This window comes from Ambystoma mexicanum, chromosome 12 (genome assembly GCF_040938575.1).
Source record: "Ambystoma mexicanum isolate Mex_15411 chromosome 12, UKY_AmexF1_1, whole genome shotgun sequence".
Taxonomy (NCBI): Eukaryota; Metazoa; Chordata; class Amphibia; order Caudata; family Ambystomatidae; genus Ambystoma; species Ambystoma mexicanum.
In genome coordinates, this window is record NC_090936.1 from 30,499,346 (window position 1) to 30,523,606 (window position 24,261).

Sequence of the window (24,261 nt, forward strand, 5' to 3'; positions counted from 1 at the left end):
GAATTCCAGCTTAGTTCAAGGCCCAAATTGAGGCCTTCACCAAACCAGGACTTTCCTTTATGAAGTCTCAAGTTGAAAGGCAGTTGGGAATCTTCAGCTATATTCCATGATTGCTCATTGGATCTTAGCACAACAATCATTATCGCAGTTCTCCTCCTCCTTTATCTTGGAAAGGGCTCACATTATAGTTTTCCTATGAAGAAGTAGTTAAGGAAAATATAGAAACTGCAAACGTAACCACAATATACTTTGCTACTAAAGAAAGAACACACAAAAATCAAGATCAGTGTTCTGACATCTGCTGCCCTGTGTAGGTCGTCCAGGAGGGTATTTGTCTCATGTTGATAACCGCCCACATCTCCTCTAATGTTTAAATAGTCGTGTGGACTTAATTCTGCCTGTAAAAATAAAAATAAACAATAGCATCTTCAGTCCAATGCTACATTGTGGGATTGTGGCCTGAGAGAGTACGGAATTATTAAGGCCCAGCACCCTGTTTGAGCTGTAAAACCTCTGTCTGATTTCAAGACGGGTAATATATTGTAGAGGGACCTTCATAAAGGTGTATATAATTTTAGAGATTTGTAATGGGAGGAAAATGCCCATACTAGAGAATTAGTGTTACAGGTAAGTAACTTTCCTCTACAGGGTGCTGAATGAAACTTTGGGGCAAAGACCAGCCTTCACGCAGCAACAGGGCATTCTCTCTGCTGAAAAGTCTAAAGTGAAATTTCTTGGCTCCGCTGTTAAGCAATAGCTATGTTCCAGGATCTAGCCCAGTTCACAATAATTGCTGTTTTCAATTTATTTGTTTGTGCAACTATGTTTGGTATGTCCTTTGGAACAGTTGTGTTCAGTCTCGTTATTAACAGTTTTTCTGCTTTGGTTTTGCTTTTCTTTATTGTAGCTGATCCGCCAGTTTTAGACCTTTTGAGTCAAGTGATGCCGAGGCCATTTTTTGTACCTGAAGATCCTTATGTTCAGTCATCAACAGATGAGACCGCTGTGCAACTTATTGAGCTCCTTTCTCTGCCTGTACTGATGAAGTACTCTGTGACTGCTCCCCTGGCATCGCAGTGAGTATCCAGAATGCAGAGTACTGTTTTACTCATTGCATCAGTGAAGCATATTGATTAGTCATGCCTATTCTTCTGTGTTTGCTCCAGTATAAATTAGGTTGGTTGTGCACTGTAACAAGTCTTTCTCCAGCATTGGATCTTTCATGCTGTTTCCCCATTGTCAGGCTGGGAATCCTCCGTAGCATTAAGGCATTTTACATTTAAATTTGAAACTGCAGTCAATTTTGTGTTCTTTTAGTGTTGTGCATCATATTGCCCCAGGGTTAGGGCTGGAGGTAAGGTAGAGACTCTCCTAACTCCACCCCTATAGGCCATCTTCATTCGGGTGTCCTCTGAAAGCTCTCTTCTTCATTTGACGATATACGCTTTTCTTTTCTTTGTTTTTCAGTGGTCTTCTAATGCCTTCAGATGTTTTTGGAAAGCCTCTGTTGAGATCTTTCCAATTGTTGTGGATGGGGTGTTTTATATGCCTAGTGCTTCCCCGTTGGCCAAGCTTTTGCCACCTCAGAATTGAGGCCTGTTGAAGGCGTCCTTTTCACCTCTTCATGGCAGATCCATAGTCTAAGAAAAGCATCTTGAACTCATGCTCCACCTGCCACTTGAATAATATCTGCATGTATTTCCAGCATTTTGAGTACAGCTACTGCCCGTGACACAATTTCTTCTTGTGTTCCATCTGCCATTCCTTCTCCAACAAGACCCGCAAGGGACTGTTAGGGAGAATTCTCATGTCATGGCTAATTTTCCTTACCTATAGAGTCCCCCAGCAGCTTTACTGGATTTGAAGGGTTTATTTCTTTTTACCTGCTAAGAGTGAGACTCTTTCTCCCACTCTTAGGCATCTTTGCTATGTGTGTTCTAGCTAATTTTTGTGTTTAATGCCCATGGGATCTTTTCTCTCACCCATAGGAACCATCTTTATGCACATGTGTTACACAGCACCCTCCGTGAAGTGACACAGGGGTGTCGTAGCGACCCCCACACATAGACTCCATACCCTGGGACTGACTACTGTCTCCCAGGGCATGTAAAGTCCCCATTGATTTTACTAGTCAATCTCTATGAACTAAACCAGTACAACCTATCTTAATATGGAAGTACTGGAAGGGGTTAATAGTTTTTCCCCTATGTTCATTTTCGAGAGGGTACCTTAAAGTCCCCCGCTACAAAGTTTCTGGCTGGTGGCAGTGGTTACTACCTTTTTATATACGACCGCAAATATTTCCCTATGGGATTTTCACATTGTTGGAGGCTAACACTTTTACTGACAGCCTATAACATACCGCAGGTTTATTTTATTATTAACTTTACTCCGGTAGGTTTTATTTGCCAGAACTTTGATATAATTTCTTTCTCATGTCTTACTCTAAACTCCTAACCCAGGTCGGGGATCCTTTGTTCGCTCTTTTGGCGGGTTTCTGCCAAGAAGCCCTGCTTTCTGCGCTTCTGAGTCTGGGGTGGGTCTGTTGTTTGGGAGGGGGAGTAGAACCCCTGGACAGAGTTGCCGCAGCAACTCAGGTCGCACTCTAACCTGATAGGCTGGAGGGTCTCCCGCCAAGAAGATCACTCCACTGTGTGAGTGACAGCTAGGCTGTATGAATGGGTCTCTTTCTGCATAAAAGCAGGGTCCTGAGGACTGGAAGAGCAAGACGTCGCCACTGGAACTACGGAACCGAAGGGGAGAGAAGCCACAGACATCTTCAGCATCTACACCACAGGTGAAGCCCTGCCGGATCGTCTCACCACTTTTCTTCCACACGACGAGAGGAGATCTTCAGTGAAAGAGCCTCCTTCCCATGAGCTGGTGGGGTCAACCAGTTAACCTATCGCTTCCTCGGGCCTGCCTTGGTCGAATCGACAGTGCCCAGCACTTGGAGACCAGATAGCCAGGCAGCTATCGACCCGGACCACGATTAAAAGGAAGCGTACCTTTTAAACATCGTTTGGCAGCACCGTGGCTGGTTTCATCCCTGGGTAGTGCAGCGACTCGAACCTTCCTCCACAACGAGAGCCTCTCTTCCTCTGTTGGACCCCTCGACCTGCAGGAACTACCAGGAACAACCGCCACTGCAGGAGCCACTTCTTCACGTTTAAGGTACATTGTTCCGCCAGGCCGCCCTTTCTCTGTGATAGCCCTAAAGGTGCTTTAAATCCTTTAACTACTTGTGGGGTCGGCCGCCCTCTCTCTTAACATCGTCTTTCGCCTCGCATCTACCTCTTCAATATTTTTCTACTAAAGACTTGACTGCAGCTACAAGAACATTTTTGCTCCTAAGCTCTTGGTCCTGTACCACTGACTCTGGCTCAGGCCTATTGACTCTGGCTGATTTGTAAGATCTGCACCTCACATACCTAAGCCACCACGTAAAATGCCTGAGCCTATGAAGGCTGTGGTGAGGGGTTTGGCAACACTAGTCCATGAAGACAACTCTGTCGACCCTCTCTTCGTCGACGACAGAGAAGCGCAGTAAGCCTAATCCATCCTGTCTACGTCCTTGCCCACCACTCTGTTGACAGTTTCATAAGTGACTCTGTCAACGACAATAAAACCAGTCTGTGAATCAACACTTCGCTGCTCACAAAATCTCATGCTAGTTCTTCTACTGAGGCCCGACCATAGGCCCGCTCTGTTTCTACCAGCTCTCCTCGACGTAGACTGCTTCTTTTTACACTGGCTTTTTATGTTCCACCAGGCCCTTCGCAGGTACCCCCTGAGGACATGTCATAGAAACTGGCTTCGAGAGCTCGAAGTGGTGTTTTCCGATGACAAGGAGGAAGCAGTCCTTTCACCGTTAGTGCCCGCTCAGCCTATGCCAACTCAACCATCGACCATGCAGCCGCCATGTACTCCTCGTGCTGTGGCTTCTCACCTGGCCCCAGTCAACCGAGGCATATTCCCTATCACTACACACCTTGTGTACTCTGCAGGCTCTCGTGTCAGAATTGCAGTGCAGGCTACCGTTGGTCTTGCCACCTCCTCGAGAGCTCCCTGCTCCCCCAGTTGCTTCTAGATGCTGCAGCAGCGTCTCTCCGTTGCCTTCTCACCGTCCTGTTGATCTCTGAGGACTACTGTTTTCAGGGTCAAGCCTCAATTCATACTAGAACTGATGAGTGTGATTACCTTGCACCAACGTCTGGCGAACCTAATGACCCACCAATCAGACATTCTTTACCTGAGGAGATTGGTACTTTCTATTCTCTTCGGTCCAAGCCTACTATAATGTTTGATCAGCTTCCTGAAGAACAGAGAAAGGGAGGCTTCTTGTACCAGTGCAGGGAACTGGCACGGCAGACGGTTGTCTCTATCCCTTTGCTCAACAGCATCTGAGAGGATGGTGTCCTAACTATGAAAAACCCCTTTGAAAAAGGACAGGTTTGAAGAAAAAATAGATGATCTCCGACAGCACACCAAATGGCTCTGAGCCCAGCCCAGATTCTGTGGTCTCCGCTGCTGCTCACAAACTCTCTATCAACCCTTTTTCCCTGTGTGCTTTTTCACCTGACTAAGAAGGGAGTCAGCTGGACGCTTTTGCTAAGCGCATTATTTTGACTGTGGCCATTACGATTAAAGCAGGGAACGGTGATAAATGCTGGGCCCTATTGTGGATTTCTTGACGGATGACAGGATGGAGGAGGCTTTAAAGCTTCTTTGTTAGGGTGAGGTTGCTTCCGACAAGTTGCAATGGACATCACTACCACCGTTATCCGGCAAATGGGTAAAGGTGTGGTGCTGTGCCAACATGGATGGTTGAAGGCTACCAACTTCCAGCATGCAGTACAAGCTAAGATCATCCATATGCCCTTTGACTGCTATTAAGATGGATTTCTTAAATCAACCTTGGTGGGCAGATTTTAGGAGGCCACTGTGAAGGCATCACGAAGTAATACACAGACAACAGACTTAAGATACTTAAGTTTATTAAATGAAATGTCACGATTGTAGAAGGCTTAACTTTCCTTATGCTAAGGTGGGCTTTCCCTACCTGAACAATACTAAGGGCAGTCTGAGTCCAAGAGTTCAACTGAAAAGTCTGTCTGTTTCCAAAACCTATCATTGTCCTCACAACTAAAACTAAACAATGTGTAGGGATGACAATAATTAAAGAAATAGTGTCAACATAAAGTTCTGAGATTCGTCCAGCTCTTAGTTTATTCTTCAGCTTCCCTTCCCCAAGTTCATGAAAGTTCACAGTGTTAAGATTACCTTTTCCAAGTTCAACGCAATACTGTTTTACACAATCCTTGTGGCCCCCTTCCCCAAGTCGCAAGCGACACAGTTCACAGATCAAAGGCAAAAAGGTCTTGAGGCTCCATCCTCAAGACAGCACTTGTAGTATATCAAGTCTCAGAGTCCCCTTCCCCAAGACTTCAACGTAGCATCCTCTCGTTAGCCTCACCAGTCTGCTTATAGTGCTTCTCCTTGGTTTCTTTCACAATGTCTTTTAGTTTTTGTCATGTAGGGCTTACTGGTCTAGGCGCAGTTGTCAGACCACATGGTCCACCCATCACAGGTCATGCAACGAGGAAATCTCAAGCCCTCCGGTTCACAGAAGTTAATCTGCACTTGTTCCTGTGTACAGAGTCAGAGTAATTTGCCAAGTCTCAGCCTGTTGACTTTAGGGGCAGCTTTACACTTTCCTGGTTTCTCCCAGTTAGCCTCTTGGCTTTGGCCCCACGTGTCACATCTCTTACCAGGCTTTGCCATTGTCGCACTAATTCTAGTTACAAAGTTAACTTTCAGGTGGTCTGGTCCATACCCCACCTTTTGTTACACTTCTTCCCACTAGCACTATTTTCTAAATAATTCTTTTGAAATGAGCAATGTCCTCTTGGTTTCTGTACGGCATTAGCTTTGCCCATAAAACATAAAGTTCTGTAAAGCCTACTTTGGCTTAAGTTCCAATTTTCATTCAGTTCGGTATTCAATATATATGTTTAAGCATTGTTTCAAGTTTTGCACTCAATTTGGTATTCAGTATATGTATTTCACCCAGTTCGGTTTTCAATATATGTATTTTAGCAATGTTTCAAGTTTTCACCTAGTTCGGTATTCAATATATGTATTTTAGCAATGTTTCAAGTTTGCACCTAGTTTGGTATTCAATATATGTATTTCACCCAGTTCGGTATTCAATATATGTATTTTAGCAATGTTTCAAGTTTGCACCTAGTTCCCTAATCAATATATGTATTTCACTCAGTTCGGTATTCAATATATGTATTTTAGCAATGTTTCAAGTTTGCACCTAATTCGGTATTCAATATATGTAGTTTAGCAATGTTTCAAGTTTGCACCTAGTTCCCTATTCAATATATGTATTTTAGCAATGTTTCAAGGTTGCACCTAGTTCCCTATTCAACATATGTATTTCACCCAGTTCGGTATTCAATATATGTATTTTAGCAATGTTTCAAGGTTGCACCTAGTTCGGTATTCAATATATGTATTTTAGCAATGTTTCAAGTTTGCACCTAGTTCGGTATTCAATATATGTATTTCACCCAGTTCGGTATTCAATATATGTATTTTCGCAGAGTTTCAAGTTTGCACTTAGTTTGGTATTCAGTGTATGTATTTCAGCATTGTTTCAAGATTTCACTAGCTCAGCGTTGAATAAATCTTAACCGACACTGCGTTGCTTACACTCAGTGCTCTAGAGGCGCCTGGCTCTGGGTGACGCCCTCAACACTCGCCGGTCTATGCTTTCCTCTCCTGCAGCTCTGGCTGTCTACTTTTTGCTTTGCCGGTCAAAGGACTGGCCCCGCAAGCCCTGCTCGCACTTCTGGTGCTCTGCAGCACCCTCCGTCGTCTCCTCCTCTTCCTCACGGACGTGCACTGCATCCTTTTCTTTCTGCTCGCTCGCAAATGCTGCTACATGCAGCCCAGTACCGAGGCTCCCTCTTCTGTGGCAATCCAACAGCCCACCTGGTCTGGGGCTGCACAGTTTTCCTGGGCTTCGGTCGGCGTCCTGTCTCCCTGTCATGCCCCACAATGGCTGCCTCCTCACGACACAGGTCCCGTGCTGGCAGCTTCTACACAGGCCTCCCTGTGTCCCTCCATTTTGTTTCACTGGCCTCTCTTTACACACCTGTAACTCTTCAACAGGCTGCAGGTGTGGATTCACCATCAGACTTGCCTGGCCATAGTTAAAGATACATGCCGGACACTCAGTTATTTGTAGGCATCTTCCTCATTCCAGTACCAGCGTGGTGAAATAAAGGTGGAGTGTGCATTACTCTGTCTCCTCTTCTTCGTCCAAGTACTTTCAATTGTCAAATGTAGGGAAATGAGGGGAGCTGTTCTTCAGTAGCCTACAAAGGCTGGGAGAGGTCTAGGTTGTTCCTCAACAGGCAAAGGGGAATACCATGACTCACCTAAGGGCACCCCAGTCTCCAAGGTCCCTCCACCCTTGTGATCCTCCCTCTCTTCTCTGCTACCAGGGTCAGGATCCAAAAGCGATGGCCATTCCCTGGCCACCTGAGAAAAGGATTGAGGGGGAGTAGGAGTGAGAACATTCATAGGTTTCTCACAGCACCCTACTTATGATCCGCAAGAGCTGCTGAATCCCAGAGACCCTCTCTGAGCATTCCTAACTCTGCCCTAAACACTACAGGTGAGTCAGTAACCCCAGGGAAGGGAAAGGGGTAATGGATAAAATAACAAATAGATTCTCCTCTCTTCAGCTCACTCAAGAACTGCACTAGGGATAAATAAAACACATCACATACTTAACACCTTCCTTTAACTTGTACCTTTTCCACTATGTTCCCCCTGTCATGTAATTTTACTTTTACCTGTCACCCTCCTCAATGCTTTAAGATTTAATGGAAAGTTAAATGTGACTTTTCTATCTTCACAAGGTAACTTGTGGGTTGAACAGGTGACTGACTAGTTGTCCGTATGTAGAAGTATTTTCTTTTAACCTTTAACTTTTTTCTCAATCCTAAACTTAACTGCCCGTAAAAAGAACTATCTCTAAAATGAGCACTTAAAACGTTATACATTACAAATCGTTTTTTCTTCAGTGTAACAATCTTTACTGGTTCTCCTTGACTTAAACAGGTTCTGCAAATATTTTATAACTATCTATTGTATTTTGATGAATGATCTCTTGGTTCTCTTCATGTCCCGAGTGTTAAATGAGTTTGTGAAGCAGTTTCACTGAGATAGTAGCTTCCTCAACGAAACTTGCAATTTTAACTTGTTTGCTCTGCGTAAGCTCCCACGCCGCTCAAAAGGTACTGCATATCATATACTCTCTCTCGTGCTATCACGCTGTCAACACTTGCTCTCCAATACTATGCCTCGTAACTCCGACTCGACATTGACGCGACGTTCGTGTCTTCTTGTACGCTCGCGCTCACGCTGTAGTAAACATTTAATCTTCTATTTTACTCTGAAATTCACTTTACATCTGATGTACATTACTGTGGACGCTAAAGTGATTAGTCCTTGGCTGTAAGCAGTCATATGCCACTCTCTTTAAAATGATGCGCTTCCACCTGAAAGTTCATCCTGATGTGCCTCTGCTTCCTGTAACAATTCTTTATTCTTACAATTTCTCATTAACTTCTATAGTGCTTAGGGCCTAAAACCTGGGAACTTAACTAAACGTGACCTGCCATTAACTTAGCTTGGATGAAAGGCTGTTAAAGAATCTTCATTTCAAGCTGCCTTTCCAGCTAATCAGTACCCAGTTCCTGCTTCTCGATCTTGCATTGGGATGCCTGGAAAAATCGTAGTCAAGGAAAATGCTGCTCAAAATAGTGTTCCCAACTAATGCTTCGCTTGGGTGAAACACCTCCCAATCCTATGCACAGCCACTTGCTGCACCTAACTGTTCAATCAAGGTAGTCTGTAGAGCAGTCAAGGCTTAGGGCCTCATTACACGTTGTGCGCTAAAAATCGACATTTACCGGCATGGCGCTATTAACGTGTCCGCCTTGGCAAGAGGCCGCTATTAGCTTACCATTACGAGTACGCGGACACGAGCATAGCGCCATGCCAGTAATGACCCTACCACCATGCCGCTAAAGACCCCAAAAAGACCCTTAGCGGCACCGATGAAAGCGCTGATAGCACTTCCGACCTCCCGCAATATGCTGTCAGGGTCCGGCTTGACTGAATTCCACAGGAGCTGATGCTGGCCCCACAGACCCTCACCAGGAGTTCACCTCTCAACCCTTAAATATAAGCTGAGCTGAAAACCCCAAGAAAGGGAAAGGGGAATTTGGAGAAAATAACAACCGAGACACTGCAGCCCTGCAACCGTCTGGTAGGCTCTGGTATCTGTTATAAACAAATACACCTGGTTACTTATATGATAAGATAAACTTCTTTTCTAAAATTATTCTAAATAAACTCTGAACTCTTTACCTTTTAAACCTCAGTAAAAGACTTAGAGGCTAATAATCTGTGTGGAATATCTTGTAAATAATATCTTTTGTAGTGCATATAGTTCAAGCCACTCAAGTCTCTTTAGAATCCTATAGTGATGGCCCTTGCAAACACCTTTCAGAACTAGATATTCTTCTTGCTTCAAAGTTCTTTTAACTCTATGTAGTTTTTAATGCTTTTATAAAATGCAGTCTTTCTCTGAAGTATTGAATTCCATTTGCATAAATTACATTAAATAAATATTCTTTAACTTTCTGGAATGCTGCTATCCTTCTGCGTGTGAATTGTTTCCTTATTTACACAAAGAACGTATAGTTTCTTCCTTGATAAGCGTGTGCGTTAAACACGTGAAATCAGAAGACGTGAAGAATTGTCCTCGAGTTTAAAATACACACGCGATTCTTTACCAAACCTGCGCGTGTGAAAAAATACGTAAACGCGATAAAAATAACATGCACTAGTTAAAATGGACTTGCGCTCTATCGCTACCGAACTCACGCGAAGAAACGAAATGTAATTCACGTAAAATAGTTCACGCGTTAAAAACAACTCGCGCTTAATCAAAATGGACTCGTGCTCTATCGCAAACCAATACGCGCTTTCTCATGAGACGTCTTTCACGTTAAAAATGTACACGCGCTAAAATTCACTTGCGCAATTCATTTGGGCACGCGCTCTATCGCAAACCAACACGCGCTTTCTCGTGAAACGTCTTTCACGTTAAAAATGTACACGCGCTAAAATTCACTCGCGCAATTCATTTGGGCACGCGCTCTATCGCTCTGAATACCCGCGCGCTTTGAAAAAACACATAAACGACGACTTGCGAGCTCGCGCACACATTAAACAGTCTTGAAGAACATTACACGCAGTTAATTAACTTTAAACTTCTACGCACAATCTTCAAGCTTGTTTTCCTTATAATAACTTTAACTGTAAATGTCTCTTTTCTCAAATAATTTTGAAACTTGTTAACTCTTTAAGTTTTCTTATAAAAGAAAATGAAAGTTCACTTTGACAATCTTAAAATCTTTAAAAGAACGATCCCACCTGATGTCTTCTTGTTCAAACTGGATCAGCTAACGATATTCTTACTTCTTTGGTAGATTTTCTGAGCTCTGAAAAGGCCTTACTTAAGGAGCTTAACTAATGTACAACCAGCCACTGAATTTCTATGGATGAAAGGCAGTTTAGAATCTTGCTCACCTCCCAATAATCAAACCCATTGTCCTTTCCACCAATCAGGCAAACCAAACATATCATTGTTCCTTTAACCAATCAGATTAAGTTTCTTTCGCTCCATCTTGACTTGGGCAAGCACAATGTTAATTCTATGTACAAACTCTTCCTGTTACTAACCCAGCCAGCTCTGAAAGCACAACTAACCCAGCCAGCTCTGAAAGCACAATGTTAATCCTGTTACTCTTCCTGTTACTAACCCAGCCAGTCCTGTTACTCTTCCTGTTACTAACCCAGCCAGTCCTGACATATGCAAACAGCCGTCACCGCTAATAGCGGCCATCGCAATTAGCGGTCACCGTTAAATAGCGGAACCGGAAATAGCGTCATCGCACAGGAACGGGAAAGAGCACGGCGGCCATCTTTAAAAACACAATCCATTGCCATCCTCTGCCCCCTGGACCTGTTTCGAGAACTGTGCCATTCCACAGCCACAAGGATTCCCTCGCCATGCCTAAGGCTATAAAAAAAAACAACCGACCGCCAGCGCAAGGAGAAGTTCACCAACAAGGAGCTAACAATGCTCACTGAGACCCTTGCAGCGAATGCCGACGTGGTATTTTCAAACGACATGCGGCAGGAGACCCTGATCCGGAAGAAGGCTATCTGGGCAGAGGTTGTCCTGAAAGTGAGCGCGGTGGGCACCACCACCCACACTGTCCGGGAGTGCAGAAAGCGGTGGGACGATCTCCGCCTCCGGATCCGCAGCATCCTGTCTGCGAACCGCAACATGGCCATAGCCACAGGAGGTGGAGCCGATTCGCCAGTAAAATTGAAGGAGTGGGAGGAGACATGCGCCAACACGATTGGTGTTGAATCAATTGATGAGTCGGGAGCATGGAGCATGCTGTGGCCACTACATCAGATGGAGGTGAGGGACACATGAAACTATGCACTGTGAATGTTGAGGTCTCCCCAAATGTGAGCCCAGATTCACTTCATGGATGCGCCAATATCCATACATGCATACAACCCTGGCCATGTCAGTGTCAAACCCAAACACACACATGCACGCATCACCACAGACAACTGCCACACAGAACCATGCATGGATGACCCACTCAACAGACCCATCACCTGCATCCCTACCAATGAAGTCCCAGTGCACACAACAGCATGATTAACGTATACTGCATGAAGTACATTGAACCGTCACCAATGCCATCCCCCTCTTTGTCCCCCACAGGCTCACATACACACAGTGAAGAACCTGGCACTGCGACTCAGGGACCCCCTGCCAAGAAAAAACCAAGGCCACAGGACACAGCGGGCACCCCCACTACATCAAGGGGCAAAGGGAGAAGTGTTCCCATGCAGAGTGCCAAACATCGTCGGAGCGCCACTGCTACCATACCGCAGTCCACACCAGCAACAACTGCCACACCTTCAGATGTGAACCCCTCACCACAGATTCCAGCCACGGAGGACCCACCCTCCTCTGCCACAAGTTCCACAGGTGAGGCGGCAGCCACAGCACCGCTCTCAGATGTGGAGGACCTGATGGAGTTCTCCATGGAAATGCACACCCGAACCCCCCCCCCCCCAGGAACCCCAGAGGCAACTCCACAGCAAACACCAGGGTCCAGTGTCCATGGCCAGTCTGGCGAGGACAACACAGGAAGGCGCAGCAGCCACACCACGAGCACGCCACAGTGCCCTTGACCTGGCCAGCATCAGGCAGCACCAAGAGGACATAACTGTGCTGGTTGGGCAGCATGTGGAAGAGGCTGCCCGTCTCAGGGGGGAGATAACAGACTGCCAGGCACTCAAGGGAGGCGATTGAAGCCTGTACCAACAGGCTGTGTGTGGAGATTGGCCAACTCAGGCAGGTCCTGACGCGTATAGCGGACGCGATGGACCGCCAGTTCCCACCACCACAGGGACAGACAGCCACATCATCATCCGCTAGTTCGAGGCAGACAAGCCCCCTCCGCCGCTCCACGCGCACCACGAGGCACACGTCAACCCAGCCTTCTAATGCTGGTGGTGGCAATGGGGAATAGGGACTGCAGGGTCAACCTTCGACGTGTGCAGCAGGACAACAACATTGTGCCAGACACATAAGGGGTTCTTGTCGGGGGAGGGGGTAAAGGGTGTTTCGGAACTGTTGTGGGGGGAGAGGGGAAGGGTGTTTCGTGACTGTTGTGGGGGGTGGAGGGGAGGGTGTTTTGGGACTGTTGTGGGGGTGGGGGGAAGGGTGGTGGGATAGTTGGGGACATGCACTTTTACATCTTAAAATTCCTTAATACACTGGTGATTAATCAAAACACAGGCTTGGACTTCTTCATTGTGTATGTGTACTTTATTGGTGACAGGGTCCATTGTGCGCTTCAACACAGACACCAGTGCATTACTACCCAAATCCATCCTACAGAGTGAAACCATGTTACTCAGAATATTTGGTTGATGAGATGCTGTCTCACATCACGTCCCTCCTGGCAATCTCCTCTTGCATGACCTGCATCCGCGTCACCTCCGTCCTCATCACCATCATCATCCTCATCAGGTGCTTGTATTTCAACGTCAGGGGGCAGTGGCACATTCCGTCTGATACACATATTGTGCAGCATGACACATGCCATGGTGATCTTGGCCACCTTCTCATGGCCATACAGGAGAGCGCCACCAGACCTGCTAATGCACCTAAACCGTGTCTTCAAAAGGCCAAAAGTCTGCTCAATCACGACGCGGGTACGGGTATGTGCATGATTGTAGTCCTCTTTGTGCCTGTTCTGTGGGTTCCGTAAGGGGTAAGGAGCCACCTCTTCAGGGGATAGCCAGCATCACCTGTATGGGGGGAAGAATGGGGACCTGTTATTGTTCACCTCAAGAGCGGCCTGTACATATCACACAAATCGACTTTGCATTGTGATTGAAATCCACGATTACCAGAATGCTTGCAGATGATCTGTGTGACTGCAATGTGCAAAGGTGAGCTCGACCCTGCAAGTGGACATGCCCCATTCATGCCTCTGACAGTAATTGACATGTCCTGGGTGAGGCCAGGTCTTAGGTATCCCTGGGCCCAGGCAAAATTGGTACCACACTGCTAGTGTATTACCATTCCGACATCGATGTTGCCATGCTGTGAAGCATCACTTCAGTGGTGCTATAGGTGCGTGGTTCAATGCTATGGCTAGGGGTGATCCCTTTGCATGCATTCAAGGGCACATTGCTTTATTGATGTTGTGCTGCGCTAATATCTTGACGCCATGTTGCAGATTTGTGTATTATGTGGTGTGGCATGATGTGCGATGTGGATGGATGTGTGATATTTGGAAACCTGGATTGTTCTCAATGTTGTGCATCTTCAAATTGCATGTGGGTTCTTATCAAGTACATTGTGGCCTTCCCAGATGGACATTGGCGTACATCTGTATGTCCATTCGTCCTACGGACGGCTGTCTACACCCAGTTGGAGTATGTATCTCTCCCCCCCCAATCACACCCAGTTGGAGTATGTATCTCCCCCCCCCCAATCACACCCAGTGGAGTATGTATCTCTCACCTCCATCACACCCAGTTGGAGTATGTATTTCTCCCCCCCCAATCAAACCCAGTTGGAGTATATATCTCGCCCCCCCCCCCATCACACCCAGTTGGAGTATGTATCCCCCCCCCCAATCACACCCAGTTGGAGTATGTATCGCTCCCCCCCCCCAATCACACCCAGTTGGAGTATGTATTTCTCCCCCCCCAATCACACCCAGCTGGAGTATGTATCTCGCCCCCCCCCAATCACACCGAGTTGGAGTATGTATAACTCCCCCCCAAATCACACCCAGTTGGAGTATGTATCTCCCGCCCCAATCACACCCAGTTGGAGTATGTATCTCGCCCCCCACCCAATCACACCCAGTTGGAGTATGTATCTCTCCCTCCCCCCAATCACACCCAGTTGGAGTATGTATCTCGCCCCCCCCAATCACACCCAGTTTTAGTATGTATCCCCCCCCCCCAAATCACACTGCCATGTGCTTGCCCTGCTACTCACCAAGTAGCCACGAACTTTGTCCGGCTTGTCGCTCCATGCAGCGTGGTATGGTTGAGTTCCGCAGGACCATTGAATCATGGGTTTATCCGGGAAATCGGGCACAACAATGTGTGATTATCTTGTTTGCATCACATACCATTTGGACATTGATAGAGTGGAATTGCTTTCTGTTTCGGTAGACTACTTCATTGTGATGTGGGACCACCAATTCCACATGTGTACAGTCGATGGCCCTGATGCAACTTGGGATGCCTGCCAGTGAATAGAAGCCAACTTTAGTGTTTGCGATCTCCTGGGCAGTCCGTGGCAGGAATGTGTTCACGTGCATGCTTCAGGAGGGCATCGAGTACCTGGTTCAGCGTGCGTGAGAATACTGGTTGTGAGATGCCATGCATCTGCCCCACTGTATGCTGGTAGGTGCCTGTGGCCAGGAAGTGGAGCACGGTCACCACCTTCAGTAGAGGGGGGATGGCAGTTCTGATGTCTATGAGGCTCACAATGTCGTCATGTATCACGTCCACGATGCTGGTGATGGTATCCCGGTCCAGACGGTACAGGGTGTGTATCTGCTCAGGGGTTAGGTTAAATGGACTGGCTCGGATCCTGGGGATTGGTAGCTGCCTCTGTGGTATTACTAGGTGCCCTGGTGGTGCTTGCTGCGCCTTTCTTGCCCTCCTCCTCCTCCTGCGTCTCCTCTGTGCTGCCTGTTGTTGTTGCTGCTGCACTGCAATCATATCCTCCAGCCCTTGTAATGCTGCTAGTTTTGGAACCATCTTGGTGTGGGAAGGGGTGTTTGAAGGGGTGTGGTGTGCTCCTTTTGTGCTGGCACAGTCTCCATTGCCTCCACCTGTGCTGATTGTGTCCACCTGTGGCAGGTCGTGTGCCCACGGACTAGCCGCTATTAGTGGCACCGTACTTGGCGGTACCGCTAATAGCAGTAACCCAGGTCGTAATTGGGGTTGGGATTTAACGATACTGGTATTCCATTACCGGCAACGTTAATCCCTTAACGCACAATGTGTAATGAGGCCCTTAGTCTCAGGAGAGTGTGAGCATGGTCAGGGGCCCCAATTAGGCCACTCAGAATAACACACAATAATTCAGCTTAGACAGTCAGTTATAACAATACAGTTATTTATTTAGGACTTTTAAGAACACACCAAGAAATGAAAATATCAGGTAGTAATATCATACAAAACCATATAACACAAATGTCCAGTAGGTTCACTTACAAAACATTGTTCAAAAACTAACCAAGGGAAATGGTACTAGGTAAAATTATTACAACCAGTCACAAGAACAATTCCCTTTTCTTAAGGAAGCCAGCCCTAAGATGTATGGGGGCCTAGTGCCCAAATGCCACAGGTTTCCATACAAGGTTTCTCCAGGGAAAGTATTCTCTACAGGGATTGAGTGGACTTGTGGTGGTGATTTATAAACAGTGCAAAACTATTTCAAAGTGTAATAACAATTTCTCAGAAGACAGGTACATTCTCCTCTTTTCCAGGCACAAGGCTGATCGAGGGGCAGGATACTTTATCCAGGTTCGATGCCCAAAGGTAAGTAAGTGGAAGCTGGGATTTGCACCCAATGTTACCCTATACAGGTTGAAAGCGTCCCCAAAAGGCATTACCCTCCCCGCAATGAGAGGCAATAATGGACACCCCCTGAGAGGGAATGAGGCCAAGACCAAGTGCGGGTAAATGTAAAGAAGTTCTTTATCTAATCAAATAGGCCATGAAAAGGACTCTGCAAGCTCCGAGAGCGCTCTGTCTGACAATAGCAAAGACAGTCTTATTTATTACAAAACCTCCTCATGAAACCTACACACTATAGGGGGCACATGGTCTTGGGGATTGGGTGGCGTCGACTAACTAAAGGCGCAGTAGTGACAAGCAGCTCCATGATTGGTGGACATCAGCAAGGTGCCAACGTGGGGCGGATGGGTCAGCTGGGCTTATCGGGGTGGGGCGGCCAGGCCAGGCGTGGTCAGTGTCGTTGATGGATGATTGCCCTAGGTTTCTGCCCTTGTGGCCACACACAAAACATTCATCCGTTTCGACGATTCCAGTTGTCCTGTAAATCCTGCAAAGTGTTATTCTAAGAGACAATAGGACAGAGGAGAAATGCATATAATGTGAAGCTGTACCAATACATCAGGGCACAGTTACTCCTGAACTGTTGACCAGGTGTCATAAACTTGGGTGCCTGGTCTGAGGGCACAAGGTGAGCTGTCCTGTCATTCGGGTCTCGTTAGATGTAATGACGAATTACTTTATGATATGTTAGTACGGGGTTGAATATCTGCTCTCCAAGGCCCATTAACTTGGGGTGAACCGGAGTACCACTGGATCAACGAGGGTCTACCTCTGGCCCCTTGAGGCGGTGGGGTTAAGGACCAGGTTGTAAATAATTCATTTGGCTGACCATGGCGGTCTCGGGCATGGGGGAGGTGAAATACTTGAAGCGGGTCAAGCAGGATGAGGGGAGGTGAGGCTGTGCTGCTCGTGCACCAGCTAGTCCTGGCGGGCCTTGGTGGGAGGGGTGGGGGGATGTCCTTGGGTGTGTGTGTGAGCAATTCTCCGTGTCTGGGCTGCACACTATGCGAAACGAGGAGACGATTAATAAAGTTAGTAATAATAGAGTGATAACCCACGTCTAATGTCTATGCATTTGTGTACTATTTCATATATGACTATGACAATTTGGCAGTGTTTCATACATCACTAAAAATCGGACGACTACATGTTAGCAATCTCACACGGTAGTAGCTGGATAACGCATGAGGTAGCATTTAGGTTTGGTGGCGTACTTTCAGAGGCAATAATACGTTTTCATTCTGGCTTGTACATTAAAACGTGTCCCCCTGTGCAAAACACACATGGTCGCAGTACTGCTTCTTCTGCCTTGCTGTGTACTTAGCAGCATTCGTTAGTTAACACTGGGTGGTCTCTAACAATTTTCATTAAGTTTTCTAGGCACATGGTGTCGGGTATAAACTGAGGCCAGGCTTGCTTTACCAATACTTATGGATTTTTATCCCTTCCCTAAGCACGGATGTTTATATTTAATATAGCAATCTTTGTAAATCATCAGACGTTGGAGTGCGGTTGGACATCGACAGGGATTCATACAAAAGTGGGTATTGAAACCATATATTTTACATGTCACGGGTTAGATGCAGGGTCGAGGCCTGTTCTATTAGGATGGTTTTCTGTTATTTTTCAGACTTGAACCGCAAGTCAGGTCACTTCGGGGACAGTGATGTACTGCGGAAGGTAAATGATACAGTGTTTGTTCTGATACTTGTTCGTGTTTGGTTGCTCGTGAGAACGGGTCTTCAGCGGATCTGCCATGGAGCGGAGGGGCCAGGGGAAGGGTATGGCTCTCTGTGAGTGGGGGCCAAGCTGCAGTAGTCGCAGGCAGGCTGTCTCGTTGGGATTCAGGTTGTCAGTATCTAAAATGGAGTCCTGATGTTTTCCAAAATGGTGTCCATGGTCTGTTAGAGTACAACACGATCAGTCCTGTGTGTCGATCAGTAGTCACCCCGCCACCTGGGCCCTGGTGACAGGGGGGCCCCTGACGAGCCACGGACCTCACATAGGTGGGGCATGTCGGGGAGGGGGGTTTCTTGGACCTATCCTCCCATACAAGGTCAGGGGGACAGGCACAGGTATGCTTACCCCCTGACTCCAATTTGGTCAGAGGTCACGATGGGTCGCCTGAGGGTTGCTGGGATCGTGGTCTTCCATCCTTTGCTCGGGTGAAAGGCGTCCAATGATTGCAGGTTCAAGTGGTTTTTCCGATTGGGTGCAACTGCAAGATGCAAGCCCAGTTGGAGAAATGTAGACTTTTGCGATGCAGACCTCTTCAGGATACTTCACAGGATGGAAGAAGCCAAATTCTAGTAACAAATGCTGTTTGCAAGTGACAAGAGGCATCCTTCCAGTCACAGTCAAAGAAGCAGTTCCAGAACAGGTCCCCTTGCTGAAAGGAAGCTGAAAATGTGGGTGAAGGCAACTTATGGCACAAGCTGGCGACCACCAAAGGTCTTAAACACGGAATGGTGATGATTCTGGCAAGGTAGCTCAAAAGGTGCTGGTCAGTCCACCGTGCAGTCCACGGACACTTCTGAAGGTTTGAGGTGCATGCAACCTCGAGAAGATGTTGAGACTAGTTGGTCCCACTACTCCAAGGGTTGAAGCACCAACAAGGTTCTTCTGAGATCAGGCAGAGGAACAGGGCTTCACCTTGCCAATCACTGTAGAGGATGCTGGTCCACTGCAGATGTCGCCCTCAGGTTCTCAATAGGCTGCTCTTCTTCTAAGGATTCTTGGCTTCAACGTAGATCTGAAGAATGGCTGCAGCCCCCCCCCCACAACCCCCTACTTTCATCCAAATTTGGAGCTGAAAGCAAGTACAAACCCACCAATAGAAAGGATTTGCACCAGGTGCATGACATTGTGGGATTTCCTGACCTGAGAAGGCAGTAAGAATGCCAAACTACAATATGGCCAAAGAACAAGTGAAAATCTTTGACACAGACATTTTAGTGCACTAACCACGTTTATTAGCCATACGCAGTAAATGCGAAATGTGCACATAAAAAAGAAAGCAAGAAGGGTAGAAATGCAGCTGCTGCCACCAGCTTCTATTTAAGCACATATGAAAGTAACGACAACTCCCAAATATTAAAGGTTAGTGAGCTGCAAAAGTATCCCCATTGCACTGCACTGTAAAATGCTGTGTGCAATGTTAAAATGCAAACATTTAAAAGGGAAACAAAGTTCCCCATTACTGAAAGTCTGAAGCACTATTCTGTTCCCCATGACAAATGAGCAAAAGGCAAGGGAAGTGAAGCTGAAGGCTTTAATTCCCTTAAAGTCAGGACAGGCTCAAAAACAAAGCAAAAAGAGTTGGGTTCCATAGAAAACTATGGAGGTGAAGTAGCAAAATCTTTCCTAACAGCCAGTGAGCCTGACACCTGTCTTTGGTTGCTTATGACCTAGCAGTTTAGGATAGACTGTCGTTTTTGAGGTGGGACCAGGCCTGTTTTGTGTATGGTCTTTCATTTTCTATGATGGCATGGCAGATTTAAATCGATGGTCAGTAGGCCTGCTCAGAGCAAAGCCAGAAGTTATGATACTTTCAACAATCTTCTAGCCATCAACTTTTTGTTTTGCTGGCTATGTTGTCCACCAAAAACAGCAACACGATAGGCACCCCCAGTCCCTGAAATGCTACAAAGGACAGGAACTCCTCTTCTTAGCCTCTGTTGCCTGGATTCATTTTAGCAACATCCAATATTTGGGATCTGGGACAAAGTGTCACTGCCAAGATGGGGGCTGGCACTAAGAACAAAGAAATAGAACTGTCTGGTATGGAGTGGAAAAGATACAGGGTGTGTCAACATGTCTCAAGAAAGGCAACCCTAGGCTCACAGCCGCCAAGCTCCCTTAGAGCTCAACAGAGATACAGGGCGACATCCATACAGAGTTATGGCTCAATTTTTCTATGGCTGATGAGCAGGTCAAGAAAATGAAAGTGCCATTTGAGGCTTAGGACGGTTGATCTCCTCAGGCAAAAGGTGTGCTCCAAAACATCAAAAGGGAGTCAGGCAGACTAATCCTGCTGACCAAGAAGTCAGCGACCCAACCACCAGCAACAGAGGGTGCCCTCTTCAATAGCAATGGCCAGAATGTCTGTGTTAGGTTAGATTTTCATATTGATGGCAAATCACCTTCACCTGTGAAACCCCCAGCACTTTTTGCTGGACTTGTCAATTCTTTTTCTATGTTCTTGATTGAGTGGGAACCTTTTTCTCCACTCAAACTTTCTTTTACTCTATACGAGTTCTTTTTATGTCTCTCCATACCTTATTTTTGGAATCATATTTTCCTATAACATTTTGGGCATCTACATTTTATTAGTGCAGCACAGCACTTTCTGTGTTGTGTTGCTGGGCAGCCCTTTGGGCGTCCCTTTTTATTTTCTCTGATTTACCTTGTGTGAACTAATGTTTTCAATGATAGAAGGATACTTTTTATCCTTTCAACAACCCCCATTGTGAGATGAGCACACCCCACCTTATGTGGAGTGCTGAGGGGTTACACTGTATCCCCTTTCACATTGCTCCTATAACATTTAAGTTACAGTGACAAGCATACTTGAATGGCTGATGGCAGTGGATGTGTTCTACCAACTGCTGTGTGATTTTTGCCCGCAGGCTCTGTTCACATCTACAGTAATGCACAAGAAAGGTCACATTTGACCCACAATGATGACTGTTTTCTTTTTTCACCCTCTCGTGTGTGCTTGTCCTTTCTTGGGCCTTCTTCTGCCATTCTGGTTTCACTTTTGTCTTCGGCAGGAATCCTTTCAGAATCCTGCTGATGCTCCAGGGTGTCTGTGTGGATGGGAAACAGGGGAGGATCCCCACACTCAGCTGGTCTTTGTTTTCTGGCATGCTGCCTAGAACCAATCCCAACTAGGAGGCTCACTGTCCTGAAAGGAAAGCGACCCCAAGGGTTTAAATGTAGCATGAGTGCTGATTGGCTGGGTTCCTCGGTCAACCAAACTTCTATCAACTTCATATTAGTATATCACCCTCCTACTAATATGTCTAACTTCAACCAAGATATTGATAAGATCTTACATAACTTACACGGCAGGAAATGCTCAACGTTACTAGCTGGAGATTTTAATCGCTGGTGCAAAAATAACGATAAAGGGGCCATTGCCCTCAAAACTGCACTAAACAACGCAGAATACCATTTAATGACTCACCCACCCATGATTGATAAAGCTAACATCCGAGAGTGGGTTGTGGCTAAAAACCTCTGTATACAGATAGAATGTCCCCAAACTTGCATTTGGTCTGATCACTACTCGATTACATTTCAATCTCAATTCCAACATCCTATTTTGAATAAGAAAAACCCACTTAAACAGGTTTCAAACCAGAACATTAGTAAGATTATGGCGGAAAACATAAAAGAATGTCTGAACCTGATAATGAACACCACCACCGATCGAAACATCCCCACAACTTAAGTAAACTCATTGGATTCCTCATTCAGCTCCATGCTAGATATGCTAGATATAGTGGCCCCAATTAGAATTAAGTTAGTTACGATGAATGCTGGCCATCTAAACTGGTAGATTGAAGAACTAAGCATAATGAAAAGACTTAAGACAGGCAGAGACAGTATGGCTAAAATGCCCCTCTGAATCTACAAACACACTTGGAAAGCTTCAGACAAGGTTTATAAAAATGGCATCCATGAGGCAAATACAAATTTCTTTAATAGACAGATAGAGGAGTCTAAAAACAATACACAGAAACTCTTTGAAATAGTTAAATCCTTGGAGAAAGCAGGTCCCTCCTCCGCTCCAGCGACACAAAGACTGTTATAACATACAATAGGCTTTTAAAACCAAAATTGGAAAGGCTCGCAACATGATTAAAAAAAACTTGATAAAAACCTCTCTGTACCCGCTACTCCGTGTAATCATACCCGGACAGAGACTCCTACCACATTTGACTTTACCCCTGGTACTATCGTAGACATGATAAATACACTCTCCTCTCTTCGCCCCTCTCAATATCTTGAAAATGTGATACCTCCAAATATCATTCTACAACACAAAGAAATGTTTGCCACATTCTGTCAGGTTCGTGAACTCCTTATTCCCATGTAATCAGGTCCCTGATTTAATCAAAAATGTCCACTGAAAGGGAGCCTTGAAAAGGACACCAAAACCACAGGACAGAGAAAAGCACTGAAGAATCCTTTGCAGGGATCGTTTCCTCTCAACTGCCAGAGACCGGGTCCTGTAGCTGCTGCATCGTGAAGACCTCCATCTGCAACATCTTCTTCACTGCTGAGGTACTGTGTGGCTTGAGGTAATACTTACTGTGAGACAGGCATGGTATCAAGTGAGATTACACAGACAACAGAACTTACATTTCAAAGAATACTTTATTCAAATGTCAGGATGGTTTCAGTCCTAGCTTGTCCTCTAACTAAGGTAGGGATTCCTCCTGCCTAAAGAAAACTAAGGGACATCTGTGTCTGTAAGTCCACATCAAAAGGTCTTTCTGTGTCAAAACGGATGCTTGCCTTCACATCTAGATAAAATGTGGTGAGGGGTTTTTCTTAGCAAATAAAATAATGTTGAAAAGTAAAGCCTCAGCTGTTCTCATCATAATTTCTTCTTGGATTCCCTATGACGTGTTCAACACAGTTCCAAAAGCTGCTTATTTCACCAAAGTTCTGCCATGTCTTGAGGTTCCCTTCCCCAAGTTCAATTTAGCACAGTTCACACAAAAGGGAGGTCTTGAGGTTCCCTTACCCAAGACAGTATTTCTCAGTTCCCCCAGTTCTCAGGGTTCCCTTCCCCAAGATTTCACTTTAGCACTTACACTGCTTTCACTTGCTCAATGTTCACTATAAGACAACAATAGGTTCACTTGACCCACCTTCTAACTTGCTTTACCATTCATTTCACAGTTCGCCGTGACATGCTCACAATGTCCTTTGCTTGTCACCATTTAGGGCTCCTTGGTCTGGGCGCAGTTGTCGGACCACACGGTCCACCCATCACAGGTTGCGCAACCAGGATCCCTCTGTGTTTCCTTGGCTTGTTTCATGATGTCTCTGCTCTTCACATTAGGGAACTCCGTGGTCTAGGCATAGTTATGAGACCGCACAGTCCACCCATTACAGGTCGCGCAACCATAAGTTCTCCTTGGCCTTAGTCGTCACCTCACAGGCTTTTCTGCTTTGGCCTCCTGACTTCTCACACTTGTATTTTCTTTGGTTATTGTAACCTCTTTTGTTGCAGTCTTTTGCCTTGCCACAGACTTATGATTCTTTTCTCACATTGGTTGTTAGCATATTCAAGGGATTGTTCAATTTTCCATATGCTTTAGTTCTGCTCACAATATTGTTCACATTTAGTCTGACATTCAATGTGTTGGTTTAACTTCAAATAGTTGTTCGATATTCAGTATAATGTGTTCTTATTCATATAGTACTTTCCATTCAGTTTGGTATTCAATATAACATGATTTCATTCAAACAGCAATTTCCATTCAGTTTGTTATTTCATATAGTTCGTATTCACGGACTGTTAGCTGTATGCAGTCCCCTGGGAGCGCTCTGGTCCTCCAGTGTCCTCTGACACTCACGGGCTCTTCGCGTCTCCCCATTGGCAGTTGCCACTGCTCCTGCTCACCTTCTCCGTAGCCAGGAAGCAGACCGCCTGGTCGCTGCTCATTCGCCAGAGGCGTCTTCGCTTGCGCTGGCGTCCTTATTGCACTGCATTGCATGCGGACCGTGTCCCCTCTGTGCCTGGCTCTCTCAGCAGCTTGGCGGCTCCAGCTGCCTGCCTTCCAATTCAAGGCTCCCGCTCCTGCAGCCACCACGCAACTCAGTCAGTCTGGGGTCTGCATGCGCTCCAGGATCGTTGCAGGCGTTCAAATCTCCTGGTCTCGTTCCACCACAGCGGTTCTCCTCCCCTGACTTGCTCAGGTCTTCTCCCTTTAT

At 46.1% G+C, this 24,261-nt stretch overlaps 1 protein-coding gene across 1 annotated transcript in view; it reads left to right on the top strand.

Moving 5' to 3' along the window:
* TUBGCP6 (tubulin gamma complex component 6) overlaps window positions 1–24,261 on the top strand; it is a 728,796-nt gene that overhangs the window by 541,715 nt on the left and 162,820 nt on the right. The window contains exon 20 of the mRNA XM_069627853.1: window positions 908–1,076. Within this exon, the coding sequence (XP_069483954.1) occupies window positions 908–1,076 (169 nt within the window). The remainder of the gene's footprint in view (window positions 1–907; window positions 1,077–24,261) is intronic.